The following is an 18,391-nucleotide window of genomic DNA, read 5'->3' as shown; positions in this document are numbered from 1 at the left end:
GGGAAGTATGGTGTGCATACGACTGGAGTTGATGGCAAGATGATGATAGATAGTTGCCACATATCACTTAAGTGATAATAGGGATATAGAAGACGAATCTCTTATACGCTTGAAAGAATAACATCATAGAAAATTACGTGGGTGGGAGGGTAGACTGTGGTATTCCCTAGCCGTCAGATTTCTCTCATGGAATGTTGATAAAGTAGCCGGACATCCGTGCTGGTGTTGAGGAGGATATTGCTTAAGTACACTGAAAGATGACCAGCAAGAGGGAAGCAGAGAGGAACATGTCAGGAACACCTTCTGTAAAAGGGTGAGAGTCATAACTGGAGTCCTGGGGTTCCTCAAGGCTCAGTCTTGGGACCAGCGCCATTACCGTTTGGGTCTGAGGATCGTGTGTGAGTTGAATGAGAAGTTGAATGTATCACATCCGCTCCTAGGAACTGCGAGTGGGGATAAGGATAACAAATGGACAGACTCGCCACAGGGCACTGAATCATACCCCAGCATCTTTGTTCATGGTTCCCAACACTGTGAATGAAGTCGGTGGTGACAGAGAACGTAACATGATGCAGAAACCTATATACAACACAGCAGTGACCCGGAAAATGGCAGACGAAATTCAACTTTGATGACTGTAGAGAAAGTGGAAAACAGTTGTGATGATACCAGAATGTGAAGACCATACTGGGGAAATTAAGTTACAAGACCCAACTTATTTAAGGGGACTTTCGACTTCCCGATGTACCGAACTTAACCCTATATCGTCTTCGTGGACTTGGATAATAAAACCTTCGAGAGGATATATATATATATATATATATATATATATATATATGTGTGTGTGTGTGTGTGTGTGTGTGTGTGTGTGTGTGTGTGTGTGTGTGAGTAAGAGCATTGCACGCACTTGTGACCGAGACTTTCATTATGAACATGACCTAACACGCGACGCCTTCTGCCTCCCACACGGGGTGCATCTATCCTCCCCTCGTCGCACGGGGTGCAGCTGCGCGCTGACCCCTTCCTTACCTACGCTCCCTCCCTCCCTCCTTCCCTCCCTCGTGCTCAGCTGACCGCGGTGAGAGACCTGAGGACGACCGACCCTGTCACTCCTACCATTAACCTAGTTCTGTTCTCTGAAGTTCGAGTCTAAAAAACCCCCATCCAGGACGAGTTATATGCCACCTATCCTTCCTGAAGAATTATGAGATGAACGATTTTTTGTTTCTTTTTGTCTTCTTCCTCGACTTCAAGGGATGGAGGAGGAGGGGCAACGTATGTGCACTTACAGTCTACAGTATACCGAGCCACGTGCGTATGTCCTGACTGGGGAAGGAAAAAGATTACCTGTGGGGCTCTGGGTGCGACACAGGGCCAGCCTTGCGCAAGGTCAACCCAGCCACCGCCTGGTACACCAGCAGCTAGTGCCACTCTCTCTCTCTCTCTCTCTCTCTCTCTCTCTCTCTCTCTCTCTCTCTCTCTCTCTCTCTCTCTCTCTCTCTCCATATATATATATATATATATGTGTGTGTGTGTGTGTGTGTGTGTGTGTGGAGAGAGAGAGAGAGAGAGAGAGAGAGAGAGAGAGAGAGAGAGAGAGAGAGAGAGAGAGAGAGAGAGAGAGAGAGAGAATAGTGCTTTCGACGCTATAAACTTTACAGCTCCTTCTCAGGTGTGTGAGAATTGGTGTCACTCACTGACTCTGAGTAATAGTATAGATATAAAACACACACACACACACACACACACACACACACACTCACACACACACACACACACACACACACACAATGCAACACGATTAACGGGGTCATAATGAAGGCGATGCGGCACGATACGGGGAAACAAGTTGGCTGGCGTCTATGCAAGAGAGGACAGGACGGGACGGGACACCTGTGAGAGCCAGGGTGAAAACTGCCGTCAGAAGAAATATAGCGAACTCCATCGCGAGCGGGAAAACGTCTGACAGACAGACGTACTTCATAGATGGGGGTCAGGAGATAACTGGGGCTTTGTGTGGGAGGTGTGTGGCGGCATGAATGAAGTGTGAAAGCAGTTGTATGATCCGCTGGGAGCATCAGAAGGGAGATGAGACGAATCCTAATATAGTGGAAGCCAAAGAGGAAGGAATGATGGGCATGAAGGTGACCTGGCCAAGGAAGATGAGGAGGAAGAATGAGGTTAAAGAAAAAGGGAGGAACTCCCCCCTCACATGACCCCACACAAGAGGCAGTGGCGTGTGCGAAGGTTCGCAACGCCGTAGACAGCCTCAGTGACGTGACTGTAAGAGAGAGAGAGATCTCAGGGTACAAGACGCTGGCAAGAGGCAGCACCAGCACTAGCAGATGTTGCAGTGCGTCGGTGAGACACGAAGGCGAAAGAGCAGGTCCTGAAATAGACTCAAGGGCTCTGAAGGTGATAGACAGTAGCTGAAGGAGTCGGCCAAATGTATCATTACAGCTGCGAGACAACAGGCAGAGAAAATACAGATCACACTGGTGATTTTTGCGTCAGACCGAGATCTGTATTCCAATCTGTGAGGACGGAGTAAGGAGGGAAGGTGATTGTGAAATGTAGTTCACAATGGAGGAAAACCTACGAAGGCATTGTCTTCCAAAATACAGGAGTCAGTCCAAAAAAAAGAATAAAAGAAAAAAAAGGCAAGTGTATAAAGGCTGTTTCTACAGCACAAAGAAAATGCACAGTACTTAAGATGGGAGACGATGGGGTGGGGGGGTTAGGACTGTCACACCATGGGGTACAAATTATAGGAATGCTTCTGTGATGGAGGGAGGGGCTTAATGGTTGACGTTGGGATTAATCTGTCACCTCAGAGTCTGTAATGCTTCACAGGCCACAGTAATGCACAGCACAGATCTGGAGATGGGGACTCACGCAGAAGTGGTGAAGGAAGCGACAACGAAAACGAAAATCGATATATGACGTAACTGGGAGATTAAGAAATGGGACGACGCGAAAATGAAACTCACTCTCCATATCCACACTGCTTACTCAGAGAGGTTTGAGGCCATACTTACTCATCATGAAAGATGGATGAGTAATGGGTGACGTGATCAAAATGTTCATGTTTCTAAACCAGTCTGACGACGTCGATATTATTTTTTTTCTCAAGAAAGAATCGGAGGTAAGACAATTAGAGTCTATCAGGGTTGTGGGTAACTGCAGTAAACTCAGGCCTGGATATGTGTAGATATGCACTGCATAGAAAAGTTTAAAAAGAAAAAAAAAGTTTTCCTGCACGGTAGAAGAGAAAGTTCAAGAGACGAGGTTGACCCTACTTAAGAACTCCCTCCCCGTATTATACAAATTAAGTAGTTACCAGCAAGTAATTACACACAAAGACTCAGCAAAAAGCCACCTTGGCTTTAACATTACAAAACAACACAGGAGGTGACAATGTGCGAGACGCACAGTAAACACTACGTAGGAGGGCCGGGGGGGCTGGCCACTTCTGCCACGCCTTTCTTCCTCTTCTTCAACCCAGGAGGCTCTTGAAGGGGGGCGGGGGGGGGGGGGGGGGGCGGAGACGAACGGAAAGTTGCATGCTTCACGCTGTAATTACATCACCTCACGCCACCTCACGCTTCCCCCACGCGCTATTATCTTCATCAAACACACGATCGCCCACGGAACCAGGTTGGATCGGCTGACTGACTAGGGAGAAAGCTAACCGCCCATTGACACCTACACAGCGATAAATAAAACAACTCAGCATGCTCACTCCGATGATTTAAGCCAGTATGATAACGAGCGTTAATTAGATTAATAAACCTTTGATTATGACAGCTTAACTCCTTCAGTATGGCAGGTTAACCCCTTATTTATGACAGCTTAACCCATGCGTGAGAGATGTTACTTCCTGAACACGATAACTAATATTCATGTACGATAATTTAATCCCCTTGAGAGACGTCTTCATCTCAAGTGCACGACAACTTTACGATTCAGATACGATAACTTTACTCTTGTATGCGATACCTTGAACCCATAAGTTTATAATTTGACTCTTTGAACTTACTAATCTCATCCTCTGAGCCCATTAAGACAACAAATCGATGACTTAAGTCTCTCACTTCATTTGATTATGCGAAAAAAGATGTTGAGCCTCGAGAGAGGGAGTAGTGTACGATAATAATCGCCGGCAGGCGCGTCGCACCCCTGAACAAGGCAGCATGTTAGCCTCTGGCAGCCACAACAATGGCCGTTGATCTCGCAAGACGAACGACAAATAAACACGTAAGTATATGGAAGCGGAGAGAGAAAGCGGCAGAGAAGGGTCGGGGATGATGTCATGAGGAAGGATAATAATAAAACAAGAAAAGGCTAAACTTGATGAACGCACAGAGGATGTTTTTCAAAACACAAAAGGTCAAAAAGGAGACTCGGTTGGGGGGGGGTTAGCGCAGTGAGGACATCTGCCGTTTGGGAAGTAGAACGCTCGGGCGTTGGCTGTAGCGAAATGCCCTGATTATTACCGTCAAAAATTCACTTTAAAACTGGCAATTGTATATTGCATGCAAGCTTTGCAGATGCTCGCCCATTATGTGCAACATAAAACATTCTTAATATGACGGAACGGTGGCTCTGAAGGGTGGCTAAACACAGCCCTGTGCCAGTTAGATGGAAGAATTTGAATTGGTGGATCATTCTCAGAGTAAACACAAGGGTTCATTTCCCTTTATATATATATATATATATATATATATATATATATATATATATATATATATATATATATATATATATATATATATATCGAACTCTACCCGCTTGTGGTTAGAGGGAAAAGTCACTTTGGCGAGGCTTCACCATCGGCAGTTGACGAAAGGAACTAAAGTCTCGCTGGGGAGCTTCTCGCTTTAAAGGAATCCATCATTTTCCTGCTTCTGACTGTAGCGCAGCCTTCAAGCTGAAGGAGCCTCTTATAAGAAGTCCTGGGGTTATATGTGAGTGGGGTTATATGTGACTGTATGTCCCCAAAACCTTCTTTACTTTATAAAATCCTCTTCTGAGTCCCCCTCCCACTCAGATACCTCCTTGACTATACAAACCAATCCCCCAGAGACAAACGACAAGCAATCACCCCAGAACCTCCCCCTGAGGGATGCTGATTATGCCATGCTTTCCCCTCCTCCCCCGCGGCTGTTTCTTTGTGGGAGCTGTTACTGTGAGCCGCCGCCATACAGGACATGAATGGAGCAGGGCGGCTGGTAGAAGAACCAACTCCTCCCTCTCCTGCAGGGTAGGGTAAGGTAGGGTGAGCTGGTACGCGGTTCCTCATACAGTAATACACGAATTGGTGTCCTTTTCAATTCTCGGGTCTTTAAAACAAGTAAACGACTCGTTAAAACTAGTTTGTAAGTCACAAACTCTCATCGAATAAAATATATAAGTTGAGGACAAGTGTTCACATTGTGTTCAACACGTCATCAACACGTATCACCAATTTGTCATTTTCTTTTTTTCTGTTGAACGTTTTAGTTATGTGGGCTTCAGTCGTCACCGTGGCCAGGTCGGAAATGGAGAGTATGAAAGGGGCGCGAGTTAGAGAACTAAGAAAACATGAAGGTGAAATAGCCTAAGAGTTATGAGAAGTGGGGAAAACCTGTCTTTAAAATGGGACAGGACGTAGCTATTAGGAGAGACATGCGAGGGGAATAGAGCTCCAAAGCTTAGTGGTGTAAGGAAAGAAACAGACATCACAACTGCCCACCCTTGAGTTACCAGGAGGCCACACGGTAATCGCTTGGTACAGTAGCTTGCCGAACACTACGAGGTCAAGCTAATATCTGAGACAAAAAAAGCAGCAGGTTCTCAGAAGCAGAAAGCAAAGTTACATCAACAGAAAAGAAGAAAACCAGCATTGCAGGTTAAGAAAATGGACCACGTTCTGATAGTGAGAGTGAGAGTTTTTAAGTCGGGTTGCTTTCGATCATACCATGTCTAGTAAATATGGAGAGGCAGAATCTCCCTAGATGTGCAAGGGCGAATCAGTTCTTCATATAATCATTACAAATATCAAAACGAGCAGAAATTCTTTTACCTCGACGGGAAATCCTAGTTTTTTGGGGATACTCAGCTATTTGTGTAGTATGGGGTGTTTTCGCAACAGATCAAAAGTTATACTAATACCAAGTATGTATATATATATTGTGTTGAAGTGTAGGGATGACCAAAGACATCAAATGAAATGGGAAAGCTGTGAAGGGGGGGAAGGGGGCTGTTTAAACAAGGAGATGAAAAGAAAACAGAGTTTTTTAAACGAAAGAAATGGCAAGAAATTGGATTTCTAAAGGCATGAGACTTATCTAGGTTTCCGTCTGCCCCACTGGGAAATCATATCCAAATCTGAGTTGATGGAGGAGGTTGTGACTGACGAGGCGGGAGGCAAATCAAGCGCGAGAAGACAGAACAGATTTAACAGAAGTGGAGAAGCGTATTGTTGAGTCGTCATCGTATGGGAACTTTGCGCCATTTTGATGAAGATAGAAAATCTTTGATAAAAAGGAAGAGGAAGAGAATTTGAAACACCGCTGTTGACGGGATGGTGGGGAGGTTGATTCATGCACAACCACGGGAAACAGACAGGTCTAAAGATGAAACTAGATACGAGGGAACTCAGTAAGAGACAGGAGAGCCAAAAGAGGGAAGCTTAGCGCTCAGACCCCAGTACAACACCCGGTCGAATGCTTTTAGTATATCAAGGTTACAACAGTAGGATCCCCGAAGATCTCTCAGACAGAATAGCGAGACATTAGCAGCAAAAAGAAAACTATATCATATGTGTATCTCACCGTGTGAATGCCACACTGATGAGCAATGTGAGGACGAAGATGCTTGAGTAACTGGAAATTGAGGAAGGATACGAAGACTCAGGAGACTGTAATAGTCACACCAATAATAATGTCGCCAAAAAAGGGTTACAATGGTCACCCTTCTTTGGCACAGGCTGTGCCAACGCGCGATTCCAAGAAGGAAAATATTTCTTCTGCCAAGCAGAAGCAAAGCGAACACGAAAGCAACAGGCGCGAGGGCCAAATGCTCAATTGCTTCAAAAGACGAGGAGGAATGCCATCTGCTCCAGACACCTCGCTTGTGTCCAGGAAAAGAAAAGTGCTTTTTGAACTGGACGAGAAAAATAATCAAATGGAGAGGCACGTGATTAGTAAGAGATGCATGTAAGAGTCAGGGGATAAAAGAGTTACCCAAGATGGAGTTAAAGATGAACAGAGAAACAAAAACAAGCGTTGCACTGACGTTACAAGAGACGGCTATGATATTCTTGGCAAGGAGAGGTAGTACGACAGAAGCTGTTGGAGACGCCTTTGGCCGAAGACCAGAGAGACATGTCAGTGGATGACGAAATGATGTTGCCACACTGCCCATTGCAACAGGGAACGCTCCGCCTCAGGAATAACACAGGGTTGTGAAAAATAGACCTAATTTGTTAGAAGACTGGCTATGAGGGTGTGGGTTATGAGCAACGTAGTAGATCATTTCTTCGAGTTTATCAAGAATGGAAAACTTAAAAGGATTCCATCCCCTAGGCCATCTGGGTTGGGAAGATCTGAACCATTCTTTAAAACTTACGTTAAAAATCTCCTATACAAAACACCTTTAGCTTGAGGGTTAGAGAATGACTCGAATATGTGACAGGAATTCAGAAGGTCGAATTAAATGACAGAGTTTGTAGAGCTGAAGAGCAGTAGGTTAAACATATAAGGAAAAATTGTGGGTTTGGAAAGACATCTCAAACAATATGACTTCAACAACTGGAAACTTAAGTTCCCGAGTGGTTCAAGTGGTTAAAGTAAGCAAGGACTGCTCCTCTGATACGAAATCATGAATAAGGGTCATATTTGGAGATGAGAAAAGTATTAATGACACTTCCATTAACCAGGCAATCGATCCTCTGAGAGAAGTAAAGTATTTGGAGAGATATTCGCTAAATGGTGTTCAGCAGAAGAGAGCTTAGCAGAAAAGAGACTCATGCCTCATTTTGGGATGGGCCGGTACTGTTTCTGCCTTAAGTTCTCCTTCCCGTTGGCAGCAGAGACAGGCGGGAGTCTATAGATTCCACACACTACTGGGAACTACAGGCCATAAGCGCTTTGCACTCTTCCAGGTTTGTGATCAGCTGTTCATAATGAGAAAAGAATAAGAATGTGAAGATGGGAAGTCAAGCTGCGTTAAGATATGTGTGTATATGTATAGTTCACTGAGAGAGGGTGTAAGATGGTTCCCGCCACCACTTGAGCACTCCTATCTACGACCTTATACCTACAGGGTTGCCCCGAGGATCAGTACGGGTGAGGAAGTATGCTATAAGTGAGCAGAAGAGTCTTGGGAAAGGGTCTAATACCCTTCTGCGTTAGTCCTCCTCCTCCCTCTCGCTTACAACAGCACTTCAGAGAGGTACTTATAACCTAGTCCTCCCTCTCACTTACAACAGCACTTCAGAGAGGTACTTATAACCTAGTCCTCCCTCTCACTTACAACAGCACTCAGAGAGGTACTTAAAACCTAGTCCTCCCTCTCACTTACAACAGCACCTCAGAGAGGTACTTATAACCTAGTCCTCCCTCTCACTTACAACAGCACTCAGAGAGGAACTTAAAAAACCTGAAGTCTTTAGGACATTTCAAGAATGAGTTTACAGGAGTTTGCCACTTCCTTCCGTTGTCATCTGTTGGTTACCACAAATAAGAGCATTATATAAACACTATGATTATGCTGGGCTGACCAGAGTTAAGTTATCGTAGCCACTTAGTCCACACAGATACAGGCTGTAGTCACACACGTAACCTGTAGTCAACTCAAGTATTATACTAGGGAAAAAAAAAAAGAACTTTCTTGTGCCTGAAAAATCAGAGTCATCTGAGCACCGGACATGAAGCTGATGGTACCTACGGTTTATCTGACGTGTCTTGCAAAGCTTCTACAGAATTCCGGTTATCATTAGTACCAATCCAGAATCACTCACTCAATTAAAGAAAAAGAACATTATTAGCCTTGATTCCCTCAGCACGATGTTACGTCCTCTGCGACATGGTTTGGGTGACCTGAAAGGACCCCTTAGGTCAAGGGTCATTATCACCCGAGGTCGTAGCTTCGTGCTGAGGGAAGGGATGAGGGGTTAATGGTCATCACACCTAGGTAAAAGGACCACCACCTTACCAGTGTCGGTAAATGAAGGTCTGGCCTTGATGGAGGCTAGAAGGGAAAAAGACAGGGAATTAGACACATTGAAATAGCATAACTCGTTCGAGAATCAGTTCACTGATTTACATACTTTTTTTTGGGGGGGTGGGGGTATGTTTGAGCACCCCTAGTGTCCTGATGTATTGTTACAAAAGGGATTTGTTGACCTTATCTTACGGTTTGTCTTTCAGTAAATCATCCCTGAAACTAAGTATACTGTAAATGAAAAGAAAATCTGAGCCATTCTCGAGAACGTCCACCCTCCCCCCCTTCTTCTTTTTTGGCTTTGTATGACTAAAAAGACGACTTGAAAAACTTTGAGTCGAGTGTATTTGTGAGAGATCAATCCTTTGAGCACTATGATCGATACCTGAGCACGAGGGAAGGACCCTCAAAGGTCAGGTCAAAGGTCAGGCCATCAAACTAGATATTACCATCATTTTCAATGCATATACCGTCGTACTCAGTGGTCATACCGTCGTCCTCAATGGTCGTAACGTCGTTTTCAATTATCGTAATGTCGTATTCAATGGTCGTGCAGTCGTACTCAATGATCGTACCGTCGTACTCAATGGTCGTGTCGTTGTTCTGATTGGTCGTACCGTCGTAGTCAATGGTCTTACCGTCGTACTCAATCAATGGTCGTACCGTCGTACTCAAGGGTCGTACCGTCGATGGTGTGAGCTTTGACCTGAAGACAGCCTCATCTAACACGAACCTTCACACATAGATCTTCCCCAACCCACAATGGTAGTCAAACCCTCCAGTACTTCTGTGAACAACAGCCCTGGACTCCTCCACAGTAGATGCAGAGTGTGGTCTTGAAGGAGACGACGAAGAAGAAGAGAGACAGAAGTCCTGGAGGTGATTCTCCAGGTCGGGTGGGTTCCTGCGGCCTCACAACACGACCCCGAGTTAAGTACAAGAGAGTGAAACGCGACCCCCCATTTACTCCACAGCCTGGCTCGTCTTAGTTACAGTTACAGTTCCTTGACACAAGACGCCACCTTCTGTTGATGTTTACGCAAGCAGATTGAGACTGAGGTGTGAGCGGTGGCTGGGGAGGAGCTGGTGAGGAGATCTGGGGTTGGGCACGGGCTGGGGTTCAGGAGGTACATCTGGGGTTGAGCTCGGGTTGGGGGTGGGCTCAGGGAGTGGGACAAGCTGGGGTTGGGCACCGGTTAGGGGTGGGCTTGGGGGGGGTTTACATCTGGGGTTGGGCACCGGGTTGAGGTGGGCTCGTGGGTACATCTGGGGTTGGGCACCGGTTAGGGGTGGGGTTGGGGGGTTTACATCTGGGGTTGGGCACCGGTTTAGGGTAGGCTCGTGGGTACATCTGGGGTTGGGCACCGGGTTGAGGTGGGCTCGTGGGTACATCTGGGGTTGGGCACCGGTTGAGGGTGGGCTCGTGGGTACATCTGGGGTTGGGCACCGGTTTAGGGTAGGCTCGTGGGTACATCTGGGGTTGGGCACCGGTTGAAGGTGGGCTCGTGGGTACATCTGGGGTTGGGCACCGGTTGAAGGTGGGCTCGTGGGTACATCTGGGGTTGGGCACCGGTTGAAGGTGGGCTCGTGGGTACATCTGGGGTTGGGCACCGGTTGAGGGTGGGCTCGGAGGGAGGAGGACATCTGGGGTTGGGCACCGCCGGCATTAATCTACGTGTCGCCCACGCGCCCCTGGCGGGCCCGTCATTTCCTCCCTCCCTCCTGCAGTCCTCCTCCACCGCCAGGTCCACAGCTCCCCGCTAGGACACACCCTGACGCTGGCTTTCTCTCCCTCCCTGGCTCCCAGTCGTGTCCCACAGTCCCTACACTCATCCCAGGACACTCCCAAGGACACACATTTCTCCCAGTTCTACCACAGATTCTACCGTCCCTTTCACACACACTCTCTTGCCTTTCCTACACTCTCCCTGAGTCTACCATACTCTCCCTGACTCTCAGCGGCCCCACCTCTTCCATACTCTCCCTAACTTTCAGAGGCCACCCTCTTCCATACTCTCCCTACCTCAACTATACACTCTCAGACTCTCCCACACTCCCAGTAACGCTCTTTTGCATCCCTTGGATCTCCCGCGCTCTTCCCAAGCCTCTCACACTCCTCCTGATTGATCTAAACTCTCACCCATCTTTCTTAGCTCTCCTTCTCTCCCGTGACTCTCCCCTACATCTACATAAACTTCCCTTACTCTCCCATACTCCCTCCCTTTTTCCTCCACACTCCACCAGGCTCTCCCACACTCCTATTAGACCCACTTCACTCTCCCTCAGTTCTCCCATATTCTCAACTCTCCCACACGCTCCCCACTCTCACTCTTCCTTACTTTCCTTAACCTTTCTACACTTTCCTCCTTCTTCTACACTCCCCTGCTCTCTCTCTCTCTCTCTCTCTCTCTCTCTCTCTCTCTCTCTCTCTCTCTCTCTCTCTCTCTCTCTCTCTCTCTCTCTCTCTCTCTCACAGTCCCTAGCTATCCTCTTTTCCCATGACTCTCCCACACTCTCCCTAGCTCTCCCATTCTCACCACTGTTCACCCAACCCGCTATGTTATACACTCCCTTACCCTCTGACCCCCCCCCTCAACCCTCCACTCTCACCTTGACGCTTCAGGCATCTCCCTGGCTCTCCCCACACTCTTCTTGCTTCTCTCAAACTCTCCCTAGCTGTTCCCACACTTTCGAGCCCTCTCCCATCCTCCTTGACACTCCCACACTTTCTGTGACTCTCCCAAATTCTCCCTCACCAGCCTTAGCCCCTTCCATACTCTCCCTGACTCTCCCAAATTCTCCCTCACCAGCCTTAGCCCCTTCCATACTCTCCCTGACTCTCCCAAACTCTCCATGACTCTCCTCAACTGGTCCCTAGACACCTTCCTGGCTCTCCCACATCCTCCTCCCTCTCCCCTCCATACTCTCACTTCTCATAACTTTCCTGGTTATCTCACAGCCAACCTCACTCCCACACCTCTCCCAGCTGCACCCCCCAGACCCCCTCCTGTCATACTACATCAGCCCTAAAAACTCTTCCAGTGGCTCTCACATGGCGCTTCTGGCTCCCCCCTATAAACCCTAGTCTCCCCACACACACACACACACACACACACACACACACACAACCCTCATCTCCCTTACTCCATCTCTCACCAGCTGGCTCTTCACTCTCCCTACGGCCTCTCCACACTCTCAGTAGTGTACTCTCCAATTCTCCTACTCTCCCTAGTTCTCTCATTGTCCCCTGACTCTCTTATACCCTCTCCCTCTTCCCTTGCTCTCCCATGGCCCCCTAACTCGCCTATACCCCCCTTTTGCTCTCCCATAGCCCCCTAACTCTCTTATGACTCCCCCTCCTCCTCTTGCTCTCCCATTCGTCCCTTTCCTCTCCCACAGACCACCATGCAAGTCTCGCACTCTTTGGCTATCCCGTTGTCGGTTTGGCTCCGTAATGACCCCTAGTTCTCCGCTATATATATATATATATATATATATATATATATATATATATATATATATATATATATATATATATATATATATATATATATATATATCCTCTTTTTCTTCTTCACCACCACAGACAACCCACCACACAGCCTCAAGACAACAAGAAGTTCCCACTCAGTCAAGCAGGAGGGACGCCACACCCCGCTCTGCCTCAACACAAAGCACCACACGTAAAGACGCAGAAAAAAAAAGGAGAAAAAAACAAAAGATATTCTATTTGCACCCGGCGAGAAATGATTTGAGGACGCGTGGGTGACTCTCTCTCTCCAAAATACGTAAACTTCCTCAAGATTCATACAATTAGCATTTCCTGCTTGGTGGCTGTTGGTGCTAAACCACACCAGAACCTCACCCGGCAGGGGGTGGTCACCAAGGCTGAGCACACCCACCTTAAGGTGTCCTTCTCCTTCTCTTCTTCTCTTCCTCCTCCATTGTTTGTGGCTCAATGTCCTCCTTCTCCTCCAGAGTTTGTGGCACAAGGTCCTCCTCCTCCTTCAGGGTTTGTGGCTCAAGGTCCTCCTCCTTCTCCTCCAGTGTCCGTGACTCATGGAGGAGACTGACGGATGGTGGGGAGGACCTGATGATGTAGAAGGTCTTATCACACACAGCCTCGACAGGTCTTACTACCCACAACGTCGAGTGACGCCACCCACCATCGTCGACGGGTCTAGCCACCCACCCACCGTCGTCGACGGGTCTTGCCACCCACCCACCATCATCGAGATATTGTCAGCCACAAACTATAGATGTTACGTCCCCCTGCAATGTCGACAGGTCTTTCCTCCCTACCCCACAGCATGGGGAAGCTCTGCCACCCACACAGCGTTTGAAAGAACATGTCCCCCAGACCCTCATGTCTGCAGGACCTGCTGAACCTAACGGGTCTACTACGATCTTCGTGACTGTTAGAAGAGGAGACAACGATGGCTGACGACAAAGGGTCGTGGGCACTGATGAAGGAGGAGGAGGAGGAGGAGGAAGAGGAGGAAGAGGAGCCGCCGCCGCTCACTCGCGGAATGTCGAGGGTTCGCGCTGGTTCGATCCATCTTCATCAGGTCGGTCAACTGGTGTGCAGAGCGGCTGTGTCAGGATGAACCTTGACTGAGAACCTTCGTCATGGTCATTACACGAGCAACACAGCACGATTGTTGCCGCACGTGAGAGGGCGTGACGGTCTCATCGCTGTCGACGAAAGTGGGGTTCGTTGGGGCGAATCCGGTTCGAACCCTCTCCACGGAACAGGAGTCTTCAAAGTAGGGGTAACTGTACTGAGGGAAAATATATCTTCAAACGTGACGAGATGAGTCCGGAATATTATGGACCAGTGTCGTCCCTCCCCCTTCAGCAGTTAATGAACAGTGATCATCTGCTCGATGGATCAATATGTAAGAAAATGAAGACACAGCGTCCCTCCCACGGATCATCATTATGAACCGGGACTCGAACCGGTACTATCCTGCTATGAGGACCAAAAAGAAAAAAAAGGAAAAATCAGCTTTTGTATCGATGCCTAAAATGCCACGTCCGTTTGTGTGTGTGTGTGTGTGTGTGTGTGTGTGTGTGTGTGTGTGTGTGTGTCTGTCGGATGAAAGAAAAGGACCAGTGAAATCAAGAGGAAAAGATTAATTCTAAGCTAATGATCATAATTTCCGAAAGTCTTGAGTTAGGGGGGTCAGGTGGAGGAGAGAGAGAGAGAGAGAGAGAGAGAGAGAGAGAGAGAGAGAGAGAGAGAGAGAGAGATATTTCAAAAGACCTTAGCTAAGCTCCGGGAGCAGGTGGCACACATCTTACAGATAATAATAGTCCACAAAACGTGGCCAAATTAAGTAAAGTAAACTAACAACATAAAAGACGGCGAGGCTGAAAGGTATCATTTTCCTTATTTCTCTCCTAATTACACCGCCATCAATCACTCTCTCTCTCTCTCTCTCTCTCTCTCTCTCTCTCTCTCTCTCTCTCTCTCTCTCTCTCTCTCTCTCTCTCTCTCCAGCAGGCATGGAGGCATAACACTGTCCCTAACCACCTGGGTGTGTGTGTGTGTGTGGGGGGGGGGGGGGGGGAAGAAGAGGAGGTGGGGAGGAGGAGGAGGAGGGGTTTGGTGACGAGTGCGCAGTGAGCCAGCACTTCAGTGGCGTTCAAGTGTCACTCCTGTGACCCAGGTGGCTGTCCTTTGTTTCCGCCTGAACTGCACGAGGGCTTTTTGGCTTTCAGTCCACAGACATACAACCTCTCCACCTCACACACAACACTTGGCAACTCCTAAGTAACACGACTCGTTGTTCTTCGTAATTCTGTATTTTGGTGAACATTTTGTCTGTCGTTTTAGGCAAAATCTCCTCGTAATTACTCGTAATTACTCGTAATTACCGTAATTACTCGTTATCAAGTAATGTCAAGTAAGATTACCTACCTTAGCTTTGGTTTGGAATGATGTGCTAAACACGGGATGATGGTTTCTTATCAAGGAACTTGTGGGCCTATCCAGGGAGGAGCTGGTCTTGGGGTGTCCCCTGCCCTATCCAGGGAGGAGCTAGGCCTGGGGCGTTCCCTGCCCTATCCAGGGAGGAGCTGGTCTTGGGGTGTCCCCTGCCCTATCCAGGGAGGAGCCAGGCCTGGAGCGTTCCCTGCTCTATCCAGGGGGAGCTGAGCCTGGAGCGTCCCCTGCCCTACCCAGGAGGGAGCTGGTCCTGGAGCGTTCCCTGCCCTATCCAAAGGGAGCTGAGCCTGGAGCGTCCCCTGCCCTACCCAGGAGGGAGCTGGTCCTGGAGCGTTCCCTGCCCTATCCAAAGGGAGCTGAGCCTGGAGCGTCCCCTGCCCTACCCAGGAGGGAGCTGGTCCTGGAGGGTCCCTTGCCCTATCCAAAGGGAGCTAAGCCTGGAGCGTCCCCTGCCCTATCCAGGAGGGAGCTGGGCCTGGAGCGTTCCCTGCCTTATCCAGGGGGACCTGGTCCTGGGGTTTTCCCTGCCCTACCCACGAAGGAGCTAGGCCTCCGCTTCGGGCAGTAGCCAGCCGGCGGTAATCCCATGAAGGAGCGCGATCTCAGGCTCGGCTGGTCGACCCCCAACACCTCCTGGGACAACCTGAAGGTCAAGACGCCAGAGAAGACGACCCGTCCAATGTCCCTCGGGATCAATCGGGAGGGAACTAAGGAGGTAGCCTCAAATGGGAACGGCCTAAAGAAGGAGCCCCAGATGGGGACTGTTTAAGGAAGTAGCCCTAAATGGGGACTGCCTAAGGAAGTAGCCCCGTGTCTACGTCATCGGTTTGTTTTAAAGAATTGAATATTTTTGATCAGGTCACCCCTCACTCTTCTCTTTTCCAGGGTGGGCAAATAGAAAGCTTCTAATCCTTCCCTGTAACTCAGCCCTTTTGATTGTGGCACCGTCTTTGCTGCCCTCCTCTGGACCTTCTCCATTAGCTCTTTGTGGTGTGTTCATGCGCGGTGACCAGACTGGAGAAACGGAGCTTATCATTGGTCAAATGCAGGATATGCACAGCTTGCTAAAGTGAAATGTGTGTGTGTGTGTGTGTGTGTGTGTGTGTGTGTGTGTGTGTTGGCAAGTGGTTCTCCCCTGTGTGTGTGTGTGTGTTTGTGTTAGTATATTTACCTACATGTTGGAGGAAGGAGGGAGCTCCATCACGCGTGGCCTTCAAGATTTACCTCAACATTTCAAACAACAGCTCTTAGGTTTCCCCCTCCACAAAAAATTGGTTGCAGTCTTCAGTCGGTCTGTTGCACACATCTGTTGCCCATGTCTGTTTCGCAGGAGCTGTTTCCTTACGTCCTTCGTTGGGGGCTTCCACCCTAGTGCATTTCCCTTCGCGACCTCCTTTTCCTCCTGATGTCATCTTTCTCCTCCTCCATAAACCATTCCTTTTATCTTTGGCAACCCCCTTCCACTTCCCATCCTTATCGTCCATCGCTGGACCTTCTCCAGCAGCTTTATGTGTTTCCTCAGGTGGGGGTGGCCAAGCTGCTGATGTATATTCTTCTTTAGATCCATCGTTAAGTACGTCATAGCATCTCTTAGGCTAGCGGTTCCTAAGCTAAAGGGAATGGAGGAGATGGAGTGATTCCCGGCCTATGGGTACGCCCGGGGAGGAGACACGACCTGTGGAGAGACAATGCCTCTGGCGATGGGAAGGAAGATGGCGAACAGAGGATCTACTTGTGGACCTGAACCACAGTGCAACAGCCATGACGCAGCCTGACTACCCCTTGCGGGGGTGGGGTAGGTCGTTCTAGACGACCATGACCATAACCACCAGCTGACATGCTCGTGTATTTCAGGACACGAGAGAGAGAGAGAGAGAGAGAGAGAGAGAGAGAGAGAGAGAGAGAGAGAGAGAGAGAGAGAGAGAGAGAGAGAGAGGAGTCTTGGACGCCACATCCGCCCAGCCATGGGTGGTCACTGCTGACCAGCTGTTGTATTCCAGACTTTTCACAGCAACTCGACGGAGGAGCAATGTCATGCATACTTACGATGCTTGCGTTGAGTATGCTTAACGTGCTTGCGTTGAGTATGCTTAACGTGCTTGCGTTGAGTATGCTTAACGTGCTTGCGTTGAGTATGCTTAACGTGCTTGTGATGAGTATGCTTATCACGCTTGCGTCAAGTATGCTCACTGTGCTTGTCCTGAGTATGTTTTTCATGCTGCCTGGAGACAACTTAATATGTTCGTGCTGTGCGTGCTTTATATGCATAAGCTGTTCATGCTTACTGTGCTTGCATTTTGCATGCTGGCTACGCACGCTTTATAGATGTTTACTATGCTTGCATCACACATGCTTGCTATGCTTACAATACGCATGCTTTCTAGGTTTTTGTTGTGCATGCTTACTCTGCTTGGATTTGGTTGCTTTAGCATGCTCGCATTTTGCCTGCTTGCTATGCTTATGCTGTCTTTGCTTCCTATGCTTGGGTCTGGTTGCTCAGCATACTTGCATTCCACCTCCATGCTATGCTTGCGTTCTGCTTGCTTACTGTCCTTGTGTTTTCTTTGCTCACTAATGCTTGCACTATGCGTGCTTAACATACTTACGTTCTTACTTGCTTAATGCTTGCAATCTGCTCGCTTACTCTGCTTGTCTAGTGTAATCTTAGCATACCTCCCATGTCTTCTATGATGTCTGTCTTCTTACTCATATACAACACGACATATACTTAACAACTGTTATGCGTGTGGTCGGAGAGAGAGATACAACCCCCGGGCTACGGAGTAGCGAGTGTGGACTAGCGAGTGCGGACTAGCGACTGTGGACTAGCGAGTGCGGACTAGCGAGTGCGGACTAGCGAGTGTGGATTGGCGAGTGTGGACTAGCGATTGTGGTCTGGCGAGTGTGGACTAGCGAGTGTGGACTAGCGAGTGTGGACTAGCGAGTGTGGACTAGTGAGTGCGGACTGGCGAGTGTGGACTAGCGAGTGTGGACTAGCGATTGTGGTCTGGCAAGTGTGGACTAGCGAGTGTGGGCTAGCAATTGTGGTCTGGCGAGTGCGGACTGGCGAGTGTGGACTAGCGAGAGGATCCAGCAGGGGAACATATACGTGGTCGTGTGCAGTGCAGTTAGCCAGACTACCCCCTTCCCCCAGAGGCAATGCGTCACCCTCGGTCCCTCCCCCCACCCCCTCCCCCAGTTATACACTGGTATTACACTCCTCCCTCACCACCT

General features: G+C 48.5%; 2 protein-coding genes across 8 annotated transcripts in view; one reads left to right on the top strand and one right to left on the bottom strand.

Annotated features, from left to right (window-relative positions):
• Nucleotides 1-18,391, top strand: part of LOC139765509 (beta-1,3-galactosyltransferase 4-like) — a 140,817-nt gene that overhangs the window by 43,373 nt on the left and 79,053 nt on the right. The gene's annotated exons all lie outside the window — the stretch shown is intronic.
• LOC139765486 (protein amalgam-like) overlaps nucleotides 1-18,391 on the bottom strand; it is a 164,810-nt gene that overhangs the window by 101,726 nt on the left and 44,693 nt on the right. For 6 of the 7 annotated variants that reach the window (XM_071692915.1, XM_071692936.1, XM_071692955.1 and 3 more), the window contains exon 2: nucleotides 9,199-9,234. The exons of the other annotated variant lie outside the window; for it this stretch is intronic. In XM_071692915.1, coding sequence (XP_071549016.1) covers nucleotides 9,199-9,234 — 36 coding nt within the window. The remainder of the gene's footprint in view (nucleotides 1-9,198; nucleotides 9,235-18,391) is intronic. 7 annotated transcript variants of the gene reach the window in all.

Source organism: Panulirus ornatus, chromosome 4 (assembly GCF_036320965.1).
Source record: "Panulirus ornatus isolate Po-2019 chromosome 4, ASM3632096v1, whole genome shotgun sequence".
Classification (NCBI taxonomy): Eukaryota; Metazoa; Arthropoda; class Malacostraca; order Decapoda; family Palinuridae; genus Panulirus; species Panulirus ornatus.
The sequence above is the reverse complement of the archived record's forward strand: the minus strand, read 5'-3'. Positions and strand labels throughout refer to the sequence as shown.